The sequence below is a fragment of the Asparagus officinalis genome, chromosome 1 (assembly GCF_001876935.1).
Source record: "Asparagus officinalis chromosome 1, Aspof.V1, whole genome shotgun sequence".
Classification (NCBI taxonomy): domain Eukaryota; kingdom Viridiplantae; phylum Streptophyta; class Magnoliopsida; order Asparagales; family Asparagaceae; genus Asparagus; species Asparagus officinalis.
In genome coordinates this window covers 662,307-682,578 of record NC_033794.1, presented here as the reverse complement: position 1 = coordinate 682,578, position 20,272 = coordinate 662,307, and the positions used below count along the sequence as shown (strand labels likewise).

At 38.0% G+C, this 20,272-nt stretch overlaps 1 protein-coding gene across 1 annotated transcript; it reads right to left on the bottom strand.

Moving 5' to 3' along the window:
• LOC109828922 (DNA ligase 4) lies at nt 702-19,427 on the bottom strand (the record flags this gene model as incomplete). Its single annotated transcript, XM_020395914.1, has 27 exons — nt 702-1,661; nt 1,920-2,075; nt 2,205-2,363; nt 2,480-2,607; nt 4,002-4,107; nt 4,194-4,293; nt 4,355-4,480; nt 4,610-4,816; nt 5,853-5,940; nt 6,068-6,116; nt 6,263-6,355; nt 6,999-7,082; nt 8,141-8,199; nt 8,461-8,495; nt 8,586-8,710; nt 9,270-9,345; nt 9,678-9,833; nt 10,978-10,984; nt 11,078-11,115; nt 11,197-11,276; nt 13,399-13,470; nt 13,794-13,885; nt 14,852-14,926; nt 18,722-18,858; nt 18,968-19,053; nt 19,140-19,231; nt 19,353-19,427. Coding segments are annotated over 27 exons (2,817 nt in total), but the record flags the coding sequence as incomplete, so codon positions are not given.

Sequence of the window (20,272 nt, the reverse complement as noted above, 5' to 3'; positions counted from 1 at the left end):
CAATTGAAAGGTTAATCGATCGGCTAATGCTTAAATTAAGAGGAGTAATAATAGGAGCAGCATGGGAAATGTGTAATTTGAGGGAAACGAGGTTTTCATGCATTTGTGGTCAGCCTAGGCTTCCTACGGCCAGCAAACAAGAACGGTCCGCTATTCCCCGTGCGGTGCCTGTGCAGGAGGAGGATGAGAGGGCGCTGTTCGTATATAGAGAGAGATTAATTGGTTCATGCCCAGTGCGCTTTGAGACGGCTTCCGCACGTGGTGGCTTTCTTTCTTTTGAGTTTTGACCACAGGAAATGTTTGTTTGCTTGGTACCAAGTGAGGTGTCACATCCCTTCCACTCATTCATATGGTTACATATTCTCATACACTCTTCTCAACCTATGTGAATGTAATCCCCCCATTTGAATGAGTTAAGGAAGATGTGACAACTCACTACCAATCACAAAATTTGTGCTTTATAGTGATGTGGTCTATTCTCATCCATTCATTTCAATTCTCAACCACTCCCTAACTCATGTGAATGTGAACCCGATTTCAAATAGTGGAGGAATATATCACCTCACTACCAAACACAAAAACTTGTGTTTGGTACCAAACATACCCATTTCTCTCCCTCTCTCACAAAGTGACAACTTGCATGAACCAGCGACTGCTGTGGCACTTCGGCTTCATACAGACGATGAAGCAGCTAAAGCTCCTTCAAAAAAATGCCAACCCGTTTGCGAAGTTAGCAAAACCTTAATTAGTGATTAAACCATCATGCTGAAGCACACTGGCTCTTCTGGCTGTGACAAAAACCATGCTAAAAGCACACCGTCTACCTCCTCTTAATGTACAACACTCAAGGAGACAGATGCTACACCAAGAGCTAATATTCACAGGGGTCATGAGGAGAAGGGGAAGGAAATATGGTAAAACGTACAGATGTTGAGAGTCGCACACAATCACCGGAGAAGGGGAAGGAAATTTCGTAAAACGTACAGATGTTGAGAGCCGCACACAATCACCAATCCTTCAGCAATTGATCTGCAACGTCCTTATAGCTAACTCTCTTCTTTTTCTTCGCTGGGCTACTACCGCTAGCATCAGGATCTCCTGTCTCTGTTTTCTTCTCTCCTTCCACGACTGAGGCAACAGAGCTGGCTGTCCCTTCTCTTTTCTGACTTAGTGTCGGTATCATATCCAATAACATTGCTTGCAGTGGATCTACCATTTGCTCCAGTTGCTCACCTGCTCCCTTCTTCCCGATTTCTGAAACAGCTACAACTTCAGAACCTTTGCGCCTTTCTTCTGCATGCTCTGTTTTTCTTTCCTTGTCCTCAAATTCTTCGACTCTCTTCCCTTATTTTTCTTTATTTTCCTCACTCCGATCATTTTCCTCTAAATCACTCTGAATTTCCTCCATCGATTCATCAGCTTCTCCACCATCAGATTCATCAACAGGATTGATGTTGTCTGCTTCGTCCGAGTTTAATTTGGCAGCACGGTTTCCTATCCTTGCCCGGGTCCTCCGATGGGGCTTTGGAGCTGCTGTTCCTCTTTTTGTGTTTGCCCCTCTCGGTCTCCCTCTTTTCCGTTTCTCACCTGTGTCAACTGGCTCCGAAACTTTCCGCCTTTCTACTTCGCTTGTGGTGGAAGGAACCTGGATATCCTCTTTGCTGCATAAAGATGAAAGATGACACCTAAGAATTCGGTACAAGATGGTATATTATTAAAAACCAAATAGCTCAGGGTCTTGTTCCCTCCTCTCTTTTTCCCACAGAGGTCCACGCTGGATACTACAATGGTAACAAGGTGACTGGCATGGTAATTATCCGGGACCCTTAATTGTTAACTAGTCATGCGTCCGGTATCAAGTGCTTTAACACAAGAGTAGTTATCATAACAGTTCAGCAATTAAGATTTTCACAAGCTACCTTTCTTCAAATTCAAGATCCTGTAAGGTATCTGGCTTTAAATTATAAGCATCTTCCGGCAACTTCTTGCCTTTTGCTAAGGAATCATCCAACCACTGATGCATCACAACATGTAACCTTTTCTTATGCAACCTCCGCCTCTCAGCAGTTGGGAAACTGCACGAGCAATGATAATTAAAGAAATGCTAATCACAGAAAGGTTGCAATTTTGGCCAGTGTAATAAAAGAGGGTGCATGCTGCAAGCTCAACCACTATTACAAGTCCCCAAAAATACCAGAGCAAACCTTTTATATAATTCATCAAAGTTGTGGGATCCCAGGGTTGAACAAGCCACTAAGTGTGTAGCATGTGCAAGGTTGTCACAGTCTTCACCTCCACGCATAGTAATGTCAAGTCTCATCCTCCTGAGAGCAAGCTCTGATACCATTCTCAAGTCCTTGTTCCTTCAGGAACATAATTGTCATTAAATAAGTTCTTTTTTGAGGCAATGGAAGATGAGGTGCTTGAAATAAAATTCTGTTCAACCGATATAATTTTCCAATTAAACAACAAAACTTACACAATAGGCATTTCATAGAAGAAAATGTGACAATCTTGAAACACGCACATTGATTCCATTGGAAAATATTTCTTTTTGTAATAACTGATGGATTTGAGGTTTTCTAACCCACTCATATTGCTGAAAATCTGAAGAAACATATCAAAGGCATCAGAAACTTGGAAGCAGAGGCGATAGGTCGCCTTGGATGGTTTGATCAACATGAAAGAAGATCACAAACATAATAATAAACTGAAGAATCAAAGGGCCAGAGTCAATGTGCATGAGCTAACCTACTGAAAGCATGCATCAGAAGCAATGGAGTATCTAGTTTACAGGTACAGAAAGACCAAATACAACAAATAAACACGTCCAGGAATCGATCCTCTGGCATGCGAAAGACCGGCTCATATAAAACTACATAAATAGGATTAATTTGAAAGATATAATTCAGGTTAAGAGAACTTTAACACTTGATTAAAGCCCAGAAACTACAAGGCTAGGCAAGCTTCCATTTGCACTGAGTCAATGGCCAGCTTGTTAACATGTAGCTTCCATCCATCATAAGGTTAGCTAGCATCTGTTACCAGACATATATATCTCCACATATAGGTTGACGACGATATTATATTGGCAGCTAACTAAGTAGTCTGTCTATGTAGTTCTGAACTTAAATTTGTAACTTCCAAGCCAGCAAATTAAAGGGAAATCTGTTTAAACCACCGTTACCTAAATTTCTCCATCACAAACAGTAGCCCAGTTCATGCATACGGATTTGTGGTGTACTTCTGACTGAATGTTAAAACTGGCGACGGAAAAAATAAAAGAAGAGAACTAATAACTATCTGATTCAGTGATTCCTTACCTATATTCAGCATAGTTCGCCTTTTCTTTATAAAGTTACTCTGTAGTTTTTGAGACTTACATTTTAGCTTTTATGTTTGGAATTTTAACTTCAGTTGTTTAATGCATCCGAAATTAGATTGTGTTCTTAAATTTAATTAGTATGATTTTCATTCTTTGAGAAAGTATGAGCCCACATACCGATCCGATTAATGCTTGACATCCGATACACTTACCATACTATGAACCAAAGCTACCACAAATCTGAGTAACACTGGCTTAAGCAACGCATGTGAATGCTTTAAAAAGCATGAAGGGCACCCAATTTAAAGAATCAAAGCGAATAAACGATGACAGATCAATAGCTATTTCTTTTATCTATACTTCAGTCACATTCCATTTGGTGGAATTAATGCAAAAAAACCTGAAGAGCTACAAATATCTTCCAAATCCACACCTCAAAGCAAGATAATATCAGTTCTTCAAGCAAATACTTAATCAGGTAGAAGCCCATTCAGGGTGCTGTATGATTTATCAAATTTTTCAAGCAAATCCTTAATTGGGAGTGATTATCCGTTAAGATGCTGTAGGAATTTCGCCAGCATAAACTTCATAGAGAATACTATACTGTTCCACTTTTAGATGAACTATCAACAGATTGTTCATGAAGAATAAACATACTTCAGAACTAAGACAATACCTGTTTCATGTCCGTGATATCTAGATCCCAGTAATAATAATCAAGAAATGAATCGATCTCCCCCTGGAACTTGCTCTTTGAAGAGTCAGCAAGGAATAGGAAATACCTTCAACATAAAGTGAATATAATAATTCATTACTGAACGATTGATAGCATTAAGATGAATTACATATCTTCTGTTTCAAAACTAACTTGGGTTGCAGGTGTATGAGCCGCTTTTGTGCACAGCAATCCAAGACCCAAGAAACATGAATAATATCCCCTTGACGCATGGCTGCCTGATATTTAATCCCTGCCAAACTCATTACCTAAGTACAAAGATCATTTATTTAACACCAAAGAAAACTCATTACCTTTTTTCTCAGCCGCAATACAGTGTGTAACTGAATCATTGAGATTCATTGAGAAATTTCCCCCATTCTCAGCAACCATTTTGTGAAAATGGTCAATAGTATAAGATGGAGGGACATTAATAAAATCTAACAAAGTCAAGGAAGCAGTTTAGTGACATCTTTTAAGATAATGCAGAGACATCAGAACACACAAAAAGTGCAAAATGAAGTTAAAGGGGAATGAATATTGAAAGGGTGAAACAAACAACAGGATACAGAACATCATATTAGCAAATATAAAGGTCTCCCCCTTTATAGCCGAGACATCAGTCTGCTTGAAATGAGAAGGAATGGCAGAAATATTTTTCTTCTCTCCTTTCACTGGTTTGGTGGCTTTGAGATGTTTAGAGATTTGGTTCTGCGGAGCTCCATGGTCAGGTCTCTGTGTGTTTCCGTTACTTGAATGTACCAAGTCCATAAATGCTGCAGAGAGGAGAAAGCACCCAGTGAAAGTGTAAAACGACTGGCATCTATAAGCATCTTGTAAATGATGAATGAGGGAAAGAACAGAGCAATTGAAGTTTTAGAAATCAAATTGGCCTTGTGAACAATTCTGCAAACTGAATGTACATCAAGGAAACTCTCCAATTTAACAACAATACGAAATCAATATCAAGAACCTAATCCACTCATATTACTAGAAAAAAGATCCTTATTACAAAAGCCTTTCTTCATCCTTTCCTCCTGGAATTACTTAATGCTACAATGGTGTATAATTCATGTTACTCATCTAGACATCTACCTCAGAATTTGTGACACATGAAATTACTAGGGTGATCAACAAAATCCTATCTTTAGTTGAACAATGGAACTCCCCACGACATCGCTTGGTAACCCACATCTGAATCACCACAAAGCATTATTTACATCCATCACGAAGTTTACAAAAAATCTAATTTGAAAAAACACAAGAACCTTTAATGTGAAGTCGTTAAGGATAAGATTAGAAAGGGGAAAAAGAAGTCCCAACTAATACGTATGACTATTGCAAATTAATAAGTTGTGGCATACTGGCATTATGAGAGTGGTAGAAGAGATGTAAAGTGGAGACATCATGTTCATAACTGCCAAGTGACTGCCAGAAACATAGAGGACTTGGAGAGAAGTGAAGCCAATGGGTTGAACTCTTGGAACAATTTCAGCACCATGTCTATGCATGTGAGCTTGTGTGCGCGTGGGTGCATGTACGCACACAAACATACATACATTTCTGCAATATTTGATCATGCATTATGTGTTGCCCAAGCACAGGCATAATGGATTTCTGTTTGACAACATTGATTTTTTTTTCTTTTGGGACACTGCTTTAGAGTTTACATTAACAAAAGAAAATACATTTTTTGTTGTTTAGGAAAGCTAGCTTAAGGACACACTAGGAAAAACTTCAAAGTTCAAAGCCAGATTCAGTGCAAAAAAGAATCATAGGACAACAAAGATAATTATGGACATAAATACCCACATTGCAGATCAAGGCACTCATGCCATGGTTTGTCATATCTCACACGTTGAATACGTGGGAATCTCAAACTATATGGCGCAGCAAATACCTAAGATGCAAATAAATTTATGAACATCAGTACATGTAAGAAAACAGTATGAATATCAAGCATTGAAGGCATTTGAAAGACTGCAAAAAACATGCAACTCAAAACACCCAAATTATATGCAGAGTACCCCAGACTTAATCGTTCTGATATCACTCGTTATAGAAAGTATAATCGACCTGCAATATTAGATTAAATAAGTACCAGCGTAATTTCAGAAGATGGGAAGCATAAAATAAAATAAGAACTTTTAACTTATCAGGACTGTCAATCCAAACGTAATTTCAGAAGATGGGAAGCATAAAATAAAATAAGAACTTTTAACTTATCAGGACTGTCAATCCAAACATCCGGCCTCTCCTTCGAATGATTTGTTACTTCATAAAATCGAGGGGGCCTCTTTGGGTATTCATTCTTCCTGAAGATGGTTGGAAAAAAAAAGGTTATCATAAGAAAGTAGAATTAGACTTGCAACAAAAAGCTCAGGTTTAAACTGTTAGTGATGCAGGAGAGTCTCGGCCTTGCCCCAAACTTTGCATTAAGACTGAGTTGGCACTAGGAAATGAAATCAGGCATGAGCATTCTCAAGGTAATACAGTCAGCCTGTGATTGGCTTGGTCAGGTTGAGGTTAAGCTGATCAGGCATGAGCATTCTCAAGGTAATACAGTCAGCCTGTGATTGGCTTGGTCAGGTTGAGGTTAAGCTGATGTTGGCGTAAGGTTAGAAGGTAAATACAGTCAGCCTGTGATTGGCTTGGTCAGGTTGAGGTTAAGCTGATGTTGGCGTAAGGTTAGAAGGTAAACTTTGACGAGCAAACCATTAGATATGCCTTTAGGATTTATTTCATGAGATCTAAGTAATCTCTACAGTAGATATCAACAACCTAATACACTAATATGATCTTCCTCCTTTATCCTGGTTCTGCCTTGGGCTAGAGAGTGAAATAACTAGACATTAAGTGAAGCATGCTGGAGTTACTTTCTAGGCTATCAATCAAAAGTTATATGATAGGAAAATAATAAATGGAAGATAACACTTGATGAGTCCAAGCAAAGAATACCTGAAGTAAGGCTTCAATTTGTTGGTGAGAGCATCAAGCTCCTCATCAGAGAGACCCGTACCGACACGACAGAATGAAATAAATCTACATGAATAATATAAATAATACCATTACTTGTGATATTAAATATTCACTTATAATACTGAATGAGGATATATCCAAAAACGTCAAGCATAAATCACTATGTAATAATCTGCTACATTTTTTTAAAACTGAACAAGCAAGACGACCTAAAAAAAGGGAATAATTGGAAATATGAACAAATATGCCATGTATGATGTGTAACTTACTCAAAACAGCACATTAAACCTACATGGGAGACATGTATCTGAATATTCGTGATATACATTCCCACACCCCATACTGTAACCAAGCATCGAGATTTTTGGGTTCCTGGGTTGAAATTTCCATTATTAAAAAAATTTAATTGCATTATCCTGCCTACCCACATGCAATTGTGCCGCAAGTGAGAAGTGCTAAGTTTGTTTGCTGCTAATTGTTAACCAAACAACTTAAGAATGTGTTAAATTGATTGTCTGACAGATGTAAGGCCTCTGCATCAATTTTTGATGATTCTAGCCAGAGACAACTACATATCGCAAGGGAGGAATACAATATTGTAATTGTGTAAAAATTGGATATCGTTGATCAAACAGTTTTAGCATTTGGGTCACAATGATTATTGGGCCATCATGAGGCCTCTGAATCAACTTGTGATATTCTAAACCAGAGGCAAAGGCAACTTAACTTCTACATGTTCTAGCATAATATTTAGGCAGCAGTAAGTCTTGATGCTTGCATTAATGACCAATGCAAGAAAATTTCAATTCTATCCTCGTCATATTACCTACTTAGCAAGATCATGACAACCTAGAACTCTAAGCTACAATGTCATACTATGTTTAAACAGCATATGAGCATAAATTTCTCTTGAGCACTATTTATGAACAAAATGACACTTGAGTTACTATCATCAAGAAATGACTAAATTGTTGCAAGAATGCAAAAGTTTGCATGAACACCACAGGTGGCTTTGAACAGGAAAAGCTACTAAAAACTATTGCCTAAAACGCAATCAGAAATTCTTACAGAGTAAAAAAAAAAGAACTAGTATATTAGGGAGAGATGCAAGAGTAGATCACCGTTTTGGGTGACCGCTAGAGCCTGAATGCTCCGCGAGACCAACTAAAAACTGAGCTACCTGCAATTATTCAGGCAAAAGAAAATGGAGATTAAGTTGAGCTAATGGCATGAAAACATCAAGACGAGTGGAAGAATGGACATCCACTCGCCTTCCAGTTAACAAACCACTGAGCTCTCATAAGCCATCGCGAGACATCTTTACTGCGCTCTTGCAGTGTAAGATAACTCACAGATGACCAAGCGGAGAGCTAGGTAAATTCATCATAACTGTTTGAAAATATACGATATAAGCTAAAATGATAGATAAAGCTGAGCCCACCTCCCCTCCATGTCGACCAGAGCCAAAATATCCTCCTGAAACAAATGATATATTAAAATTTACTTATTCCAGTTGATGGATTACATGAGAAGAATATATATTAAAATAAAAGGAAGATACAAAACCTATAATAAGGACATCCAGGTCTGCACCAGCATGTATGTAATCAGGCTTCAATTTCATCCATTTTACACTCCGATCACCAGGCTCCCATTTGGAACCAAGATCTTTTAATATAATCCCCTCATCTCTGAAACATATATCAACGAGGACAGTTAACTTCTATACAACAGTGTACACAAGAGTATATGTAATTATGTATCATCATAAATGCTAACTGGTACTTATCCTTGATAAAGATCATAGCTAATTGTAAATCTCTGTATCACGTTTTCCCCTTTTTTAATTAAAAAAAAAAAACAGTGTATTGCAGGAGTCATGGTTCGAAGTAAACTTTAAACCTTGACAAGGAATGGCCGAGTTGATTGAACACAATCCACACTACATCATCATAAGATAAAAGAGGAGAAACACTTAGCTTCCGAGATAGGAGAAAGCTCATTTTAGATGACAAACACTTCCCAAATGAGTGAAAACCATATTCACAAGAAATTGGTATTTGTGTAAGAATTATAATGCCAATTAGTTAACTAAAGATAAAACATGCATGTTTCCTTGTGTATGTTTGTCAACAAGGAAGAAAGATTATGCTTCGAAGAGCAACTACAAATGGAGCCTTTAACTAAATACTTGACCTCAAGCAACATTACACACATTATAGGGATATACTAGTGAGTAAAAATCATAACCTATTCTCAATGGTTTCCCTGAAAAACCTCTCAACATCTTCAACACTGTAAGCAACAATAGACCAGCAAGGTTCACCTGAAAAGTCAAAGAGACATCCATCTAAGAAGTTTCAAATATAAGTTAGGAAACAAGAAATAGAATATAACTTACATTCATAACAAGCAAGCAAGCAAGCTTGAAACAGAATAAAGACTTACATCATAACAAAGATATAGAAAACAATTCATCTGTCACTAGCATAGATGCAAACAAAATGGAGATTAAACACTCTAATCAAATGAGTCTTGCATTTCATTTCAACGAAGAGAGATGGTACAATAAGAAAAATTTGTAGTACAAGACGAAAGTATTGCCAATAACTAGAGGTGACAGAAATGAAAAGACAAATGTTTCTTATAATTGCTTACCTGGTGAACGAAGGTCGTTAAGACCGCCATCAGGAATCAAAATTTCTAGCTGACCCTTCACAGGTTTTACAAATTTCCGTAGAAGGTCATGCCGTTCTGTCAAGCTCTGATGAATAACGCTAGTGTCTCCAACATAAAGAATATCGAAAGCAACATCTAATCATATCTGATGTCAAGAACACAACAACCAAAGAAATGGTCCGGACTGAACTTTATCACATAATAAACATAAGATTAGTGGTGCTATGCATAATCAGAAGCAAGAATGAATACTGAGACTAGAACTTTTGGATGGAATCATCACAAATGAATCAGTTGTTGTTTTGTAGGACACATGCTCATGTACAAATACACTGCACGATCTCTCTACACAGAAATGTGAATCCAGTATATATAAGATTTGGGTTTTAATAGAACACAGTCATTCATGTGACAAGCAGTGAAAAAGTGCACAAAAATCTGCAAATGAATGCTTTTTCATTTTTTTCAGATTTCTTTCCAAATCTTTCTAGAAAATAAAAAATTATGATGTAGATATATAGTGCACCCAATAGCTTATTTACAGTTGACATGAACACATGCATATATTGTCACTGTGAAAGCGAACTAATTTGCTTGAATTTCATATATCAACTAACCTATGTTTTGGATCCTTCGAATGCCAATTGCCAGACTTAGCAAAGATGAACATGCACAAATATAGTCATGCAAGTAAACTGCTGCATGCAGGGAGCCTGTTAGGGGTGTAATTAGAGCAACTTAAAGGATTTGGGGGACAGATATACTAATTTAGGGTCTAATATAAGAAAAACCATAGTTTTAATAGTTGTTGCCTCCTTAGTTTTTATACTCACAATCTTTATCTATGATTTCCTTCAGTTCATAACTTCAAATTTATTTAATAGAAACAATTCCTTCAGTTCATAACTTCAAATTTATTTAATAGAAACAATTCCTTCAGTTCATAACTTCAAATTTATTTAATAGAAACAATTCCTTCAGTTCATAACTTCAAATTTATTTAATAGAAACAATTCCTTCAGTTCATAACTTCAAATTTATTTAATAGAAACAAAATTTCCAACCACAAATGACATATTATCCGTGTTGCCACGTGAACCTTTTCAAGAAACTGGGAGAAGTCACCATACCTATATTTAAGAAATTATCCTCCCAAGTTATTGTGGAGTCCACATGCTAACAATATACAGGAGTATACTGTTTAGATACTTTCTACAGGAACTTTCAAATATTACCAAACAAATACAGACCACAAAGTTGGATCTCGTGTGAAGGATACAGCATAACTGCATGTAAGATATGGGCATGAAATTAATCTACTGTAATTATTATCATAACATCAGAAAATAACAAAATAAACGCGGTGTGTATTTATGAACCTGACGATCACTCTCCAATCCTTCCCTAGCCACTTTTGCTGCAAAACAGTTCCCCCTTTATTCAAAGCTAACATATAAAATTTAAATATGATAAACAATAAGTATCAAGCTATTTAAACCTATTTCTTGGTTGGAGCCGAACTCTGCAAAACGATTAGTTGCGGTGTCCCAGACCAGCATTTCACCATCCAATATAAACCTGGATAACAATTGTCTTATGATATAAACTGCTAGATTAGATGCTAAAAGACAAGCAATTCCAATAACATCACAATTCAAGAATTCCGGAAAGAAGTCCCTACATCCCTAATGGTGTGCACCTATTAGTGCCTCTCAGGTACATCGGTGTGGGTGTAATTAAATTTAAACATGAAACCAAGGGAAACCACAGGAAAAGAGGCAATGAAGTTCCTTTTTCAGTTGATCAAACCAATAAGATGATGAGCGAATAGTAGGCAACTAGAATTTGAACTTGATATCACTGCAAGTGATTGAATTCAGGTGATAGTACAAACTGGGCTTCTCAGTGACTTCAAGCAATGTGGATGTAGAATAAAAAATGAAAGGACATAAGAAGTTAGTTTGTCTATAATGAATTTCAAGAGGTTTTAGTCTGCTAATTTTAGATAAAACCACAATATTATACAATGGAAATTTGAAGGAAATTGGAACTAATCTAAGATTACCAGGAATATGACATGAAGCAAACATAACTCTGGGTTAAAGGTTGATCCTTCTGATTTGAGTATTCTGTTTCATATTATTGATTGTGGTCTTGTTTTCTTCAACTATTTACGTGTCAGATTTTAATATGTTGCACAACTTAAATATATCGGCATAACTTAAGAAATTGGAGTAATGTAAGATGACAGGGGAATACAACATAAGCAAACAAAAATGAATATGAGTTGAAGGTTGATGCTTCTGATTTGAGTATTCTGTTGCATCTTATGGACCATGGTCTTGTTTTCTTTAACTATTTACACGTCAGATTCCTCCCCCCCCTTCATATGTTGCACAAGTCAAGTATGTTGGCGTGACTTTACATCAAGGTTTTAAATGTCGGATGTCGGGTTCATGTAGGACGGCTGAAATTCATGTCGGATAGCGAAAATCGGGGATATATCGGGGGACATGGACTAAATATCGGATTGTCATATCGGGTGGTGCGCATATGTATAATATCATGTCCTAAATGTAATCTAAGCATTCCTAAATTCAATATAAGCATACTTTATAAATTTTAGATGCGACGCCGGTGATGGGTGGATTTTGACATCGCAGGGAGGCAGTGCCGAGGCTCTTCTTCTTCTTCGTCTGCTCGGGGTCCTTCGGATGAGTCACCGACCACCCTCTTCCCTTTATCCCGATGATGGGATACCCTGCCGTCCCTCGGGTTCAGTTGGGGTTCGGATTTCGGGACGCAACGGGAGATGGACGACAAGGGGCCGAGATGGAGGTGGGTGAAGGGCATCGTCGTTCACGAAAAGAGTGATCGATTCCCAAGCCCGTTGTAGCCCTAATTTTTGTCTTTTCTTTCTATCGGGTTCATAAGAAACCCTTAAACATGAGAACAGGTCAAAGAGGTTTGGGTTTTTATCACTAAACTAAACCCAAACCTGATAACAAAAAACAGATCTAAAAAAAAGGGTCATATTGGTCGATTTTTTAAAGCTGGAAAATCGGCCGATATGCCCGATATTTCCGATTTGGCCCTGAAAAGCGATATACAAATTGAAAATGCCCATGTCGTGTAGCTCAAGCCCTCAAACCGACATGTCGGCCGACATGTCGAACATGTCGGCCGACATTTAAAACCTTGCTTTATATGACCTGTTGCGTACACTATCAGACCAGATTTTGGGTTTCTGTCGATGCCCTTGAATTGAATCGAATAAGCATAGGTAATTCGTGACAGTCAAGCAGGTGTGGTCACTTCCAGATCTGCTGATAGATTTGTTAAGTAACCATGTATAAAATTATTATATTTAAGAAACAAATACTGCAGACATTTTCCCTTGGATATTGCAAAGAAAAAAAAAGAAACAGAGCACATTCTTAAAGGGGCTCCAATTTGAAATGAATAGTTTTTAAGAAAATTTGCTGAGAAATTAGATATGAAATAAGTATCCAGAATGCAGATCTCTTCATATTATAGTTTACACAATTATACTCGACTGAATAAATAACAATAAAAGAATCAAACAGAAGGGAATATTTGCATGAAAAAGCTGACCTATTGACCTGGATGATAATGCGCAATAATGCTGGACAGAGCAATTACCGAAATAAAAGCAGCAAGTCCTCACAAGGATGATTACCTATCAACCTGGATATTTTGCAAAATGATGCTGGACATGCCAGGTGCATATTCCAAATGGTCAAGAAAATTCCTGTATGGACAGCAAAAGAAATTAAACTTCACTAGTACTCAAAACATCTTATTGACGTTGGACCAGATATTACATTTTTAACAAGAAAAACACAAAGGTTGGAAGTCAATGATAGTGTTTTAACTTCTTTCATCCAAGGATTAGTGGTTGATGAACACCCCAAAAAGCCAAATCTACTGGATAAAATATCCTCAGGTAAAGTAAACGATGGCTTTAGAAGGTAATGCAGCAAGAGAAGAAAAGATGACAAAAATCTAAAGAAAGCCAAAAGAAAAGATAGGAAAGAGAAAGCCAAATGCTTCATTATATGCCTATCTACCTACCGTGAGAAGTAGTGTATCTCTGATCCATTCTTATGGATTTGAATGCGGTCACCATCAAATTTGCACTCGACAACGACATTCTTTCCATGAAGCTAAACAGGAAAATGAAGGGAAAATGTAAATTACAAATAAGAGAAGAAAATTAGCCAACCATCTAAATTGCTCCAGTTACAAGAGTGATGACCAGAGGATGCATAACTTTCTGCTACATCATTCAAAAGATTAACTGGTAGTTATCATCTTTGGAAATAAATTTAAACTCCCACCCTGCTTCAAACAGCATGTATCATTTTATATTATCATAAATTAACATATTATATTATTTCTTCCCATGTTATATGCAAAGTTGCATTACACTTCATGTTATGCATTTATCTTGCTAAAGTACAAATTGTGCACTACCAGTCTACCACTACCACGGAGAGGTTGTTTTGTTGTTGTTGTTGGTGGTGTTTTGGTGGATGGCGGTAGTGGTGGTGCTTTTTGATGTTTTTTTCTTGAGTTTTTTGTTTTATTTCTTTGGTTTTTTTAGTTGTAGAGCGGCTGATTGGGGTATCTGCTCCAGTGAGTAACAATGTACCATCTACAAGGATGGTATGTAACATGTAGAGAAACAAATTAAATACACTAATTATTGCATATTAATGAATTGCTTGCCATTACAAATTAAGTTAAATTGCAACAAACGGTAGTCCTTGTCCCAAGTATTCATGGTGGAATATTTGAAAGCTGCATAAACCTAGTACTGCTGCAAGTTTCTTTACGTTCCATCAAGTACGCTATCTGATATCCCTTCTCATGTTTTTAATCCTAACACAATCAAAATTTTACTCACACATCCACGGCCTCCTCATATATTTTATGTCAGTCAGCTCTTCACTTTGTCTTTAACCGGTGCAGTTTCTACACCTCCACAACTATGACAACAAGCACTTTCTTGTGAAACATCCATGCTTCATGCTCCAAACTAACCAATATGGAATATGTCAATCTCCAACAATCCAAAGAACCATATAGAGATATAATTGTGGACCAGAGGGACTAGGATATGAGCTTACCTTCTTCCATGCGCTAGCAGCATCAGCAACACGCATAGCTAGCTGAGGCCTAACAGCTTTCCCAACTTCTATATCCTAGCAAAACAATAGAAGGTCCTTCATTATTTACAACAATGCACAATGAAGAATACATCACAAACAAAAATGACATCAATCAGCTATCAAGAACTTCAGTATAAAAAACTCAGATAACAGAACCTGCCCACGTGTGCTTTATGATGTATCAGTAAGGTTTGCCTCAATCTTATAGCAAATGAACAAACAAATGAAGGAGTTTGAACTGTAAGATTCGACACACAGATTCCTTTGGCACATGCCTCATGTTTTTTGCTCCATCTCTTTGATCAAGTCATTAATAATCACTACTTTGGCCACCGATAAGAGCCACATCATTCCTAGCATTTAATTTTGGCTTTCACTTTCATTGCCTATTGTACTGTAAAACCCCGTAAAATTTTAAAATATTATTTTAAAATGATAAAATATGAGTTTTATCATGTTTGAAACTATTTTGGGATGAATTAACATGTTTGAAATCGATTTGAGATCGAATACGTATATATATGTGAGTATCATACACAAAATATATCAAAATATATCAAAATCTGTAAGTTGGATTTTTATTCGGGTCGATCGACTGATGGGAAAGACTGGTCAACTGATGTGTATTTATCGGTCGACCGATTTTCACAACCAGTCGACCGATGAACACGAATTTTGGGCTTTAGTTTTGGGTCGGTTTTTGACCCAATTGCATATAAGTATATATATACATGTTTTCACGATTTTTTTCATCATAATCTCTGAACCCTAGCAGCAGTCATCCTCTCTCTAAACCCTAACCCTAGATTGCGAGTTTGGGAGAGCTTTGTGAAGCAAATACCGAGAAGATGTGAGATCTACGACGTTTGGTAAAGGAGGACCGCGTTTCTTCCACACAGAGAGAGAGATCAAAACGAAACCAAAGGCAAGAACACCTTCCTCCAAACCTATCCCTGTAAAATTTCTGATCTTTAATAAGTAAAATTTAAATATGATGTGCAATATTTAAATCCGATGCTTAGATCTTAATCTTTTGATGAGTAAATCTTAGATTTGATGATTAGAACTTAACCTAATGAAAAGATCTGTAGAATTCATCACAAATTAATCAACAAGAATACATGATCATGATCATTAGTTTTCAGATTAATTGTTAATTTACGAATTTAAATAATTAAAACCCTAATTTATCAAATTAATTGAAAATATTGATGATTAGGATGTTTAAACCTAGAATTATGAACCTAAGCGATCTAATCCTGTTTAGGCTAATCCATTCTTAAGTAATTATGAAAGTTTAACCATGTTTTGCTTTACAAGCTTACAAAATTCGATTTTGAGAAAAGTTGCAAAACACAAAAACCTGTAAATATCCCGTATCAGTGCACATCGGGCGACCGATTATGTTGATCAGTCGACCAATAGTGATTTACAGGTCTTCGACATATCCTTGGTCGGTCGATTGATCAGAAAGATCAGTCGACCGATAGACTGTCAGGTTTAAATCTTTCTTTCTGTTCGATCGATCGACTCCTATCGTCGGTCGACTGATAATGGATTGTAGTGTTGTACACATTGTGCACGTTCGTCGTTGGTCGACCAATGCTCAAGGGCAGTCGACCAACATGTTAAATTGCTGATGAAGGTTTTTCTTTTCCACGCTTGTCTGGTTGTGAACATGAGGTTCAAGCCGTATGTACACACGCGCAACCATGGATGTACACGTATGGAGTTTTAGCACACACAGATCTCTGGGAGAAAATAATTTCATGTATTGTTTTGACCACGCCTGGGAGACGATTAATTAGAATAGCATATATGTATGTATGGATACCATTGATGAGCACAGCTCGGTACTGCTTAGGGTAGTGCGTTGGTATACCGTTGAAGGAGGCTAGTGAGCCGCATTTGCAGGATACCTGAATAGGTAGTCTGTTCCGCATAATAATGCGATGAGGCTAGTGAACCATATTTGTAGGATACCTGAATAGATAATCCGTTCCGCATGGTGATGCGATGAGACTAATGAGTCGTACTTGTAGGATGCTTGAGGAGGTAGTCCGTTCTGCATGGTGATGCGATGAGGCTAGTGAGCTGTATTTTCTTAGGATGCCTGAACAGGTAGTCCTTTCCACAAAATAATGGGATGAGCTATAGCCTATAGAACTTTGCAAGAGATAGTACTGTGAAACTTTTGACAGCTTGAGGCTTAGGTGGGAGTTAGTTATGGACATGGTTCACCGTTGAGTTATATGACGACGGAGTATATTGTATTTTGGGTTATACCGGATTATGTACTCATATTTGTATCATCTACCCAATGGTAGTGCGAGGTATTTGGTTTGACATTTATGACACTGTTTGAGATGGTATTTTTGTAAAGTATTTCTTTATTATTTATTCTCAGTCTGGAGTTGATATTTAGCGATTCACAATTTGAGACATATCGTATATATATGAAGGTTTTCTTGTTTGGATTACTTCGCTCGATGTATCAGTCTCGTGTTGTGGATTTCTAAATATTAACTCTATTTAGTACAATGTAAATGAATTAGGTAGACTATGCATATTTTAGGTAGAGCCTCAGTCATATGTAGTAGCCCTTCTCCTGGGGGCAGATGGAGATGTTCTTGCTAGCGCTCTGACATTGTTGTTTTCCCTTCTTTTTAGGCAGCGGATCAGAGTTTTGAAAAGCCACAGTTTGACAGAGTTCCTGCATAGTCGTCGTCGTTCTGTCATAGTCAGTTATTGATCCACATTAGCTTAGTAGTTGTTTTAGTTGATTTCTAGAGTTGTATTTTATTTTGGAGGCTGAGTGCTTATGTACTTTTGAGTTGACTCCTACATGTTAGAGATTCATAGTTTTATTTCAATTTATCAGATATACTTCTTTTCTTTTGTGGAACACACTTACATTTATTATTGGAGCTTTCTTTATCTTGTGTTCCTTGCATTATTATCTTTACTTTATCTGCTTTGTACCTACACTTGATCATTGTTTGATTTCACTAGAGAGATATTACTGTGATAGTGAAATATGTTGTTGCACAATGTTGGGTGCATGACAGGTTTAACATTCTTGGGTTCACCTTGGACTGCAGCCTTGTGTGAAACCAAGGGCGTCACAGCATTTGTATTTTCCATATCAATTCATATTGCTTATAGCTGCCAATCCCACCCTTATTCATATATTTCATATAAACCGGGTATGTATAATGAATCATACTACTGAAATTTTAAACTTTGTACCTTGAATGTAAAAATAAACATTCTTGATGCTCATGCTTAAGGGCCGATGGCTTTCACTTTTTAAAATATTCTACAATAGTATCATTTACAACGACACGTTAGGAATTGTTAAATTGAAATCGTAATACAATAAAGAAAATGATAAACACAGATGTCCTCACAATTACTTTGAAAAGTCAGTTGATCACTTATAGATGTTTCCACAATCTAAATTTCAACAGAAATATTCCAACTCGTGAAACGAACTTCAATCTTGCAAACAATGTAAAGGTCCTAAGCATGCATATATGTAAATGAACTGGTAAAGTGCATGGGAATGACAGGGTCCTGGTTGTGAACCAAGCAGTTGAATATGCTTCAAACTTGTGATTACATAGGTTTGTACTACTTTCATGATCTAACAGAAAGGTCTGTTCTTTAACTCATCATCCAGATAGACAAGAAAACTATACCCTATAGACTCATCTGAAAGAAGAAGCAATAGATTATTGAAAAGGTTGCAGAAGACAAATAATAAAAGTTCATGAACCAATAGGGGTCTGATAGTCACATGTATAAACCTATACCCTGAAAAGATACCTGCCGCTTATGTCGCTGACTGCGATCTTTCAGCTTCTCGCAGACTAATTTCAGGTCACAAGTGACATTGAACAGGTCTTCAGCATCAGGATGGAATTCATGAAAAATGCTTTTCTCGCTAATGCCTAGCTTTAAATCTACCAAATTGCAAAACAATAAATGATCGCCTCTATCCAGCAAAAAAGATTTTTAATTTGAAAAAAAAAATATAAAGAGATAGATATCTCGAAAAAAAAAATCCCAAACCTTTAAGAATGATCATCAGTATCCACTTCATTTCTACAGCATTGGTCTTCTTAATAAGGTCAGACAGGACAGCAGTTTTCTCTCCCCTATCAAAATGTTAAAAAATACATATGTATATAAAAACAAATATTGAGCCAATAATATAATAAGACGGAATAAAAGAGAATAGCACCTATTTTCTCGGGAAGCCAGTTGATCGAGGGCATCGTTGACGTCCTTGATCGTCAATCCACCAGAAGCGAGCCCTTGCCTCCGTTGCAGCACCTGGATCATCATTAAAAATCCATCTAAAAAAGGATGGTTTAAAGTCCATCTAAAAGCTTTTTTTTTTTTTTGATATATATATATATATAAATGCTTTCGAGGCTTGAGTGGTGGTACGGACGTCGGCAGCAACAAGGGCGAAATTGCCGGCGTTGGCACCGGTGCGGGCCCCGCCCTTGCGCCAGTTGACGAGGTATCAAAAGTCCCATCGGCCTTAAACAGCTCGTTTTTTTTTTTCTTTGATATATGATAATGAACACCTAATACGTAGCCAACTGCTCTTCGAGGCTTAGTGGCTGGTACAGGGACGCTCCCGGGCAGCCAACCAGGGGCGAAATGCGCGTTGCACCGTGCGGCCCAGTTCGCCAGTTGACGAGGCGGAGGCGTCGCTCCCGGATCCTTGGAGATGCCGAGCGGCGCCGACGAGCAGTTGGCGCAGGGCACTCCTGCTTGAGGCCCGTTCAGGTCCACCGCGCAGTCACGTCGAGGCGCAGCGGGAGGGATGCAGGCGGAGCGCGTCTGCGACAGTAGCTCGCGGCGGTGTAACCCGAACCCCGCCGCCTCCAGGAGCAGTCCGTGCAAGCGCTCTGCGCTTCCATGCCGCGGCGGAGCGGTCTCACATTGCGCCTGGGAACATGCTCACCAGCAATCCGAACCGGACCGTGGACTCCGACCATACTAACCCTAACCACACCACCACCACAACCAACCGACGCAATTGTTTTATTATCCTTTTGTTCGTTTCCGGGGCTTCGCTGCTCGCCTCGCGTTTTCCGCAGGGAGAGAAGAGTTGTTGTACAGGATGAACCGCAGCGCGGCGCCTACGACAGGTTTTCCTTCCTTGCCTGCTGTAGAAGACCAACTGCTCCGGTTCGGTCTCGGGCCGTGCTACTGCAGATTTTGATTTCGCCCCCTTCTTAATGGATGAATTGACGGAGGACTACTCTAGTCGCACCCGGAGTTCATTTTTCTTTCCGGTCCCTCGAAAACTTCACTATTGCCATATCAGTCCCTCTTATCTTTCTCATGCGTCCCTCAAAT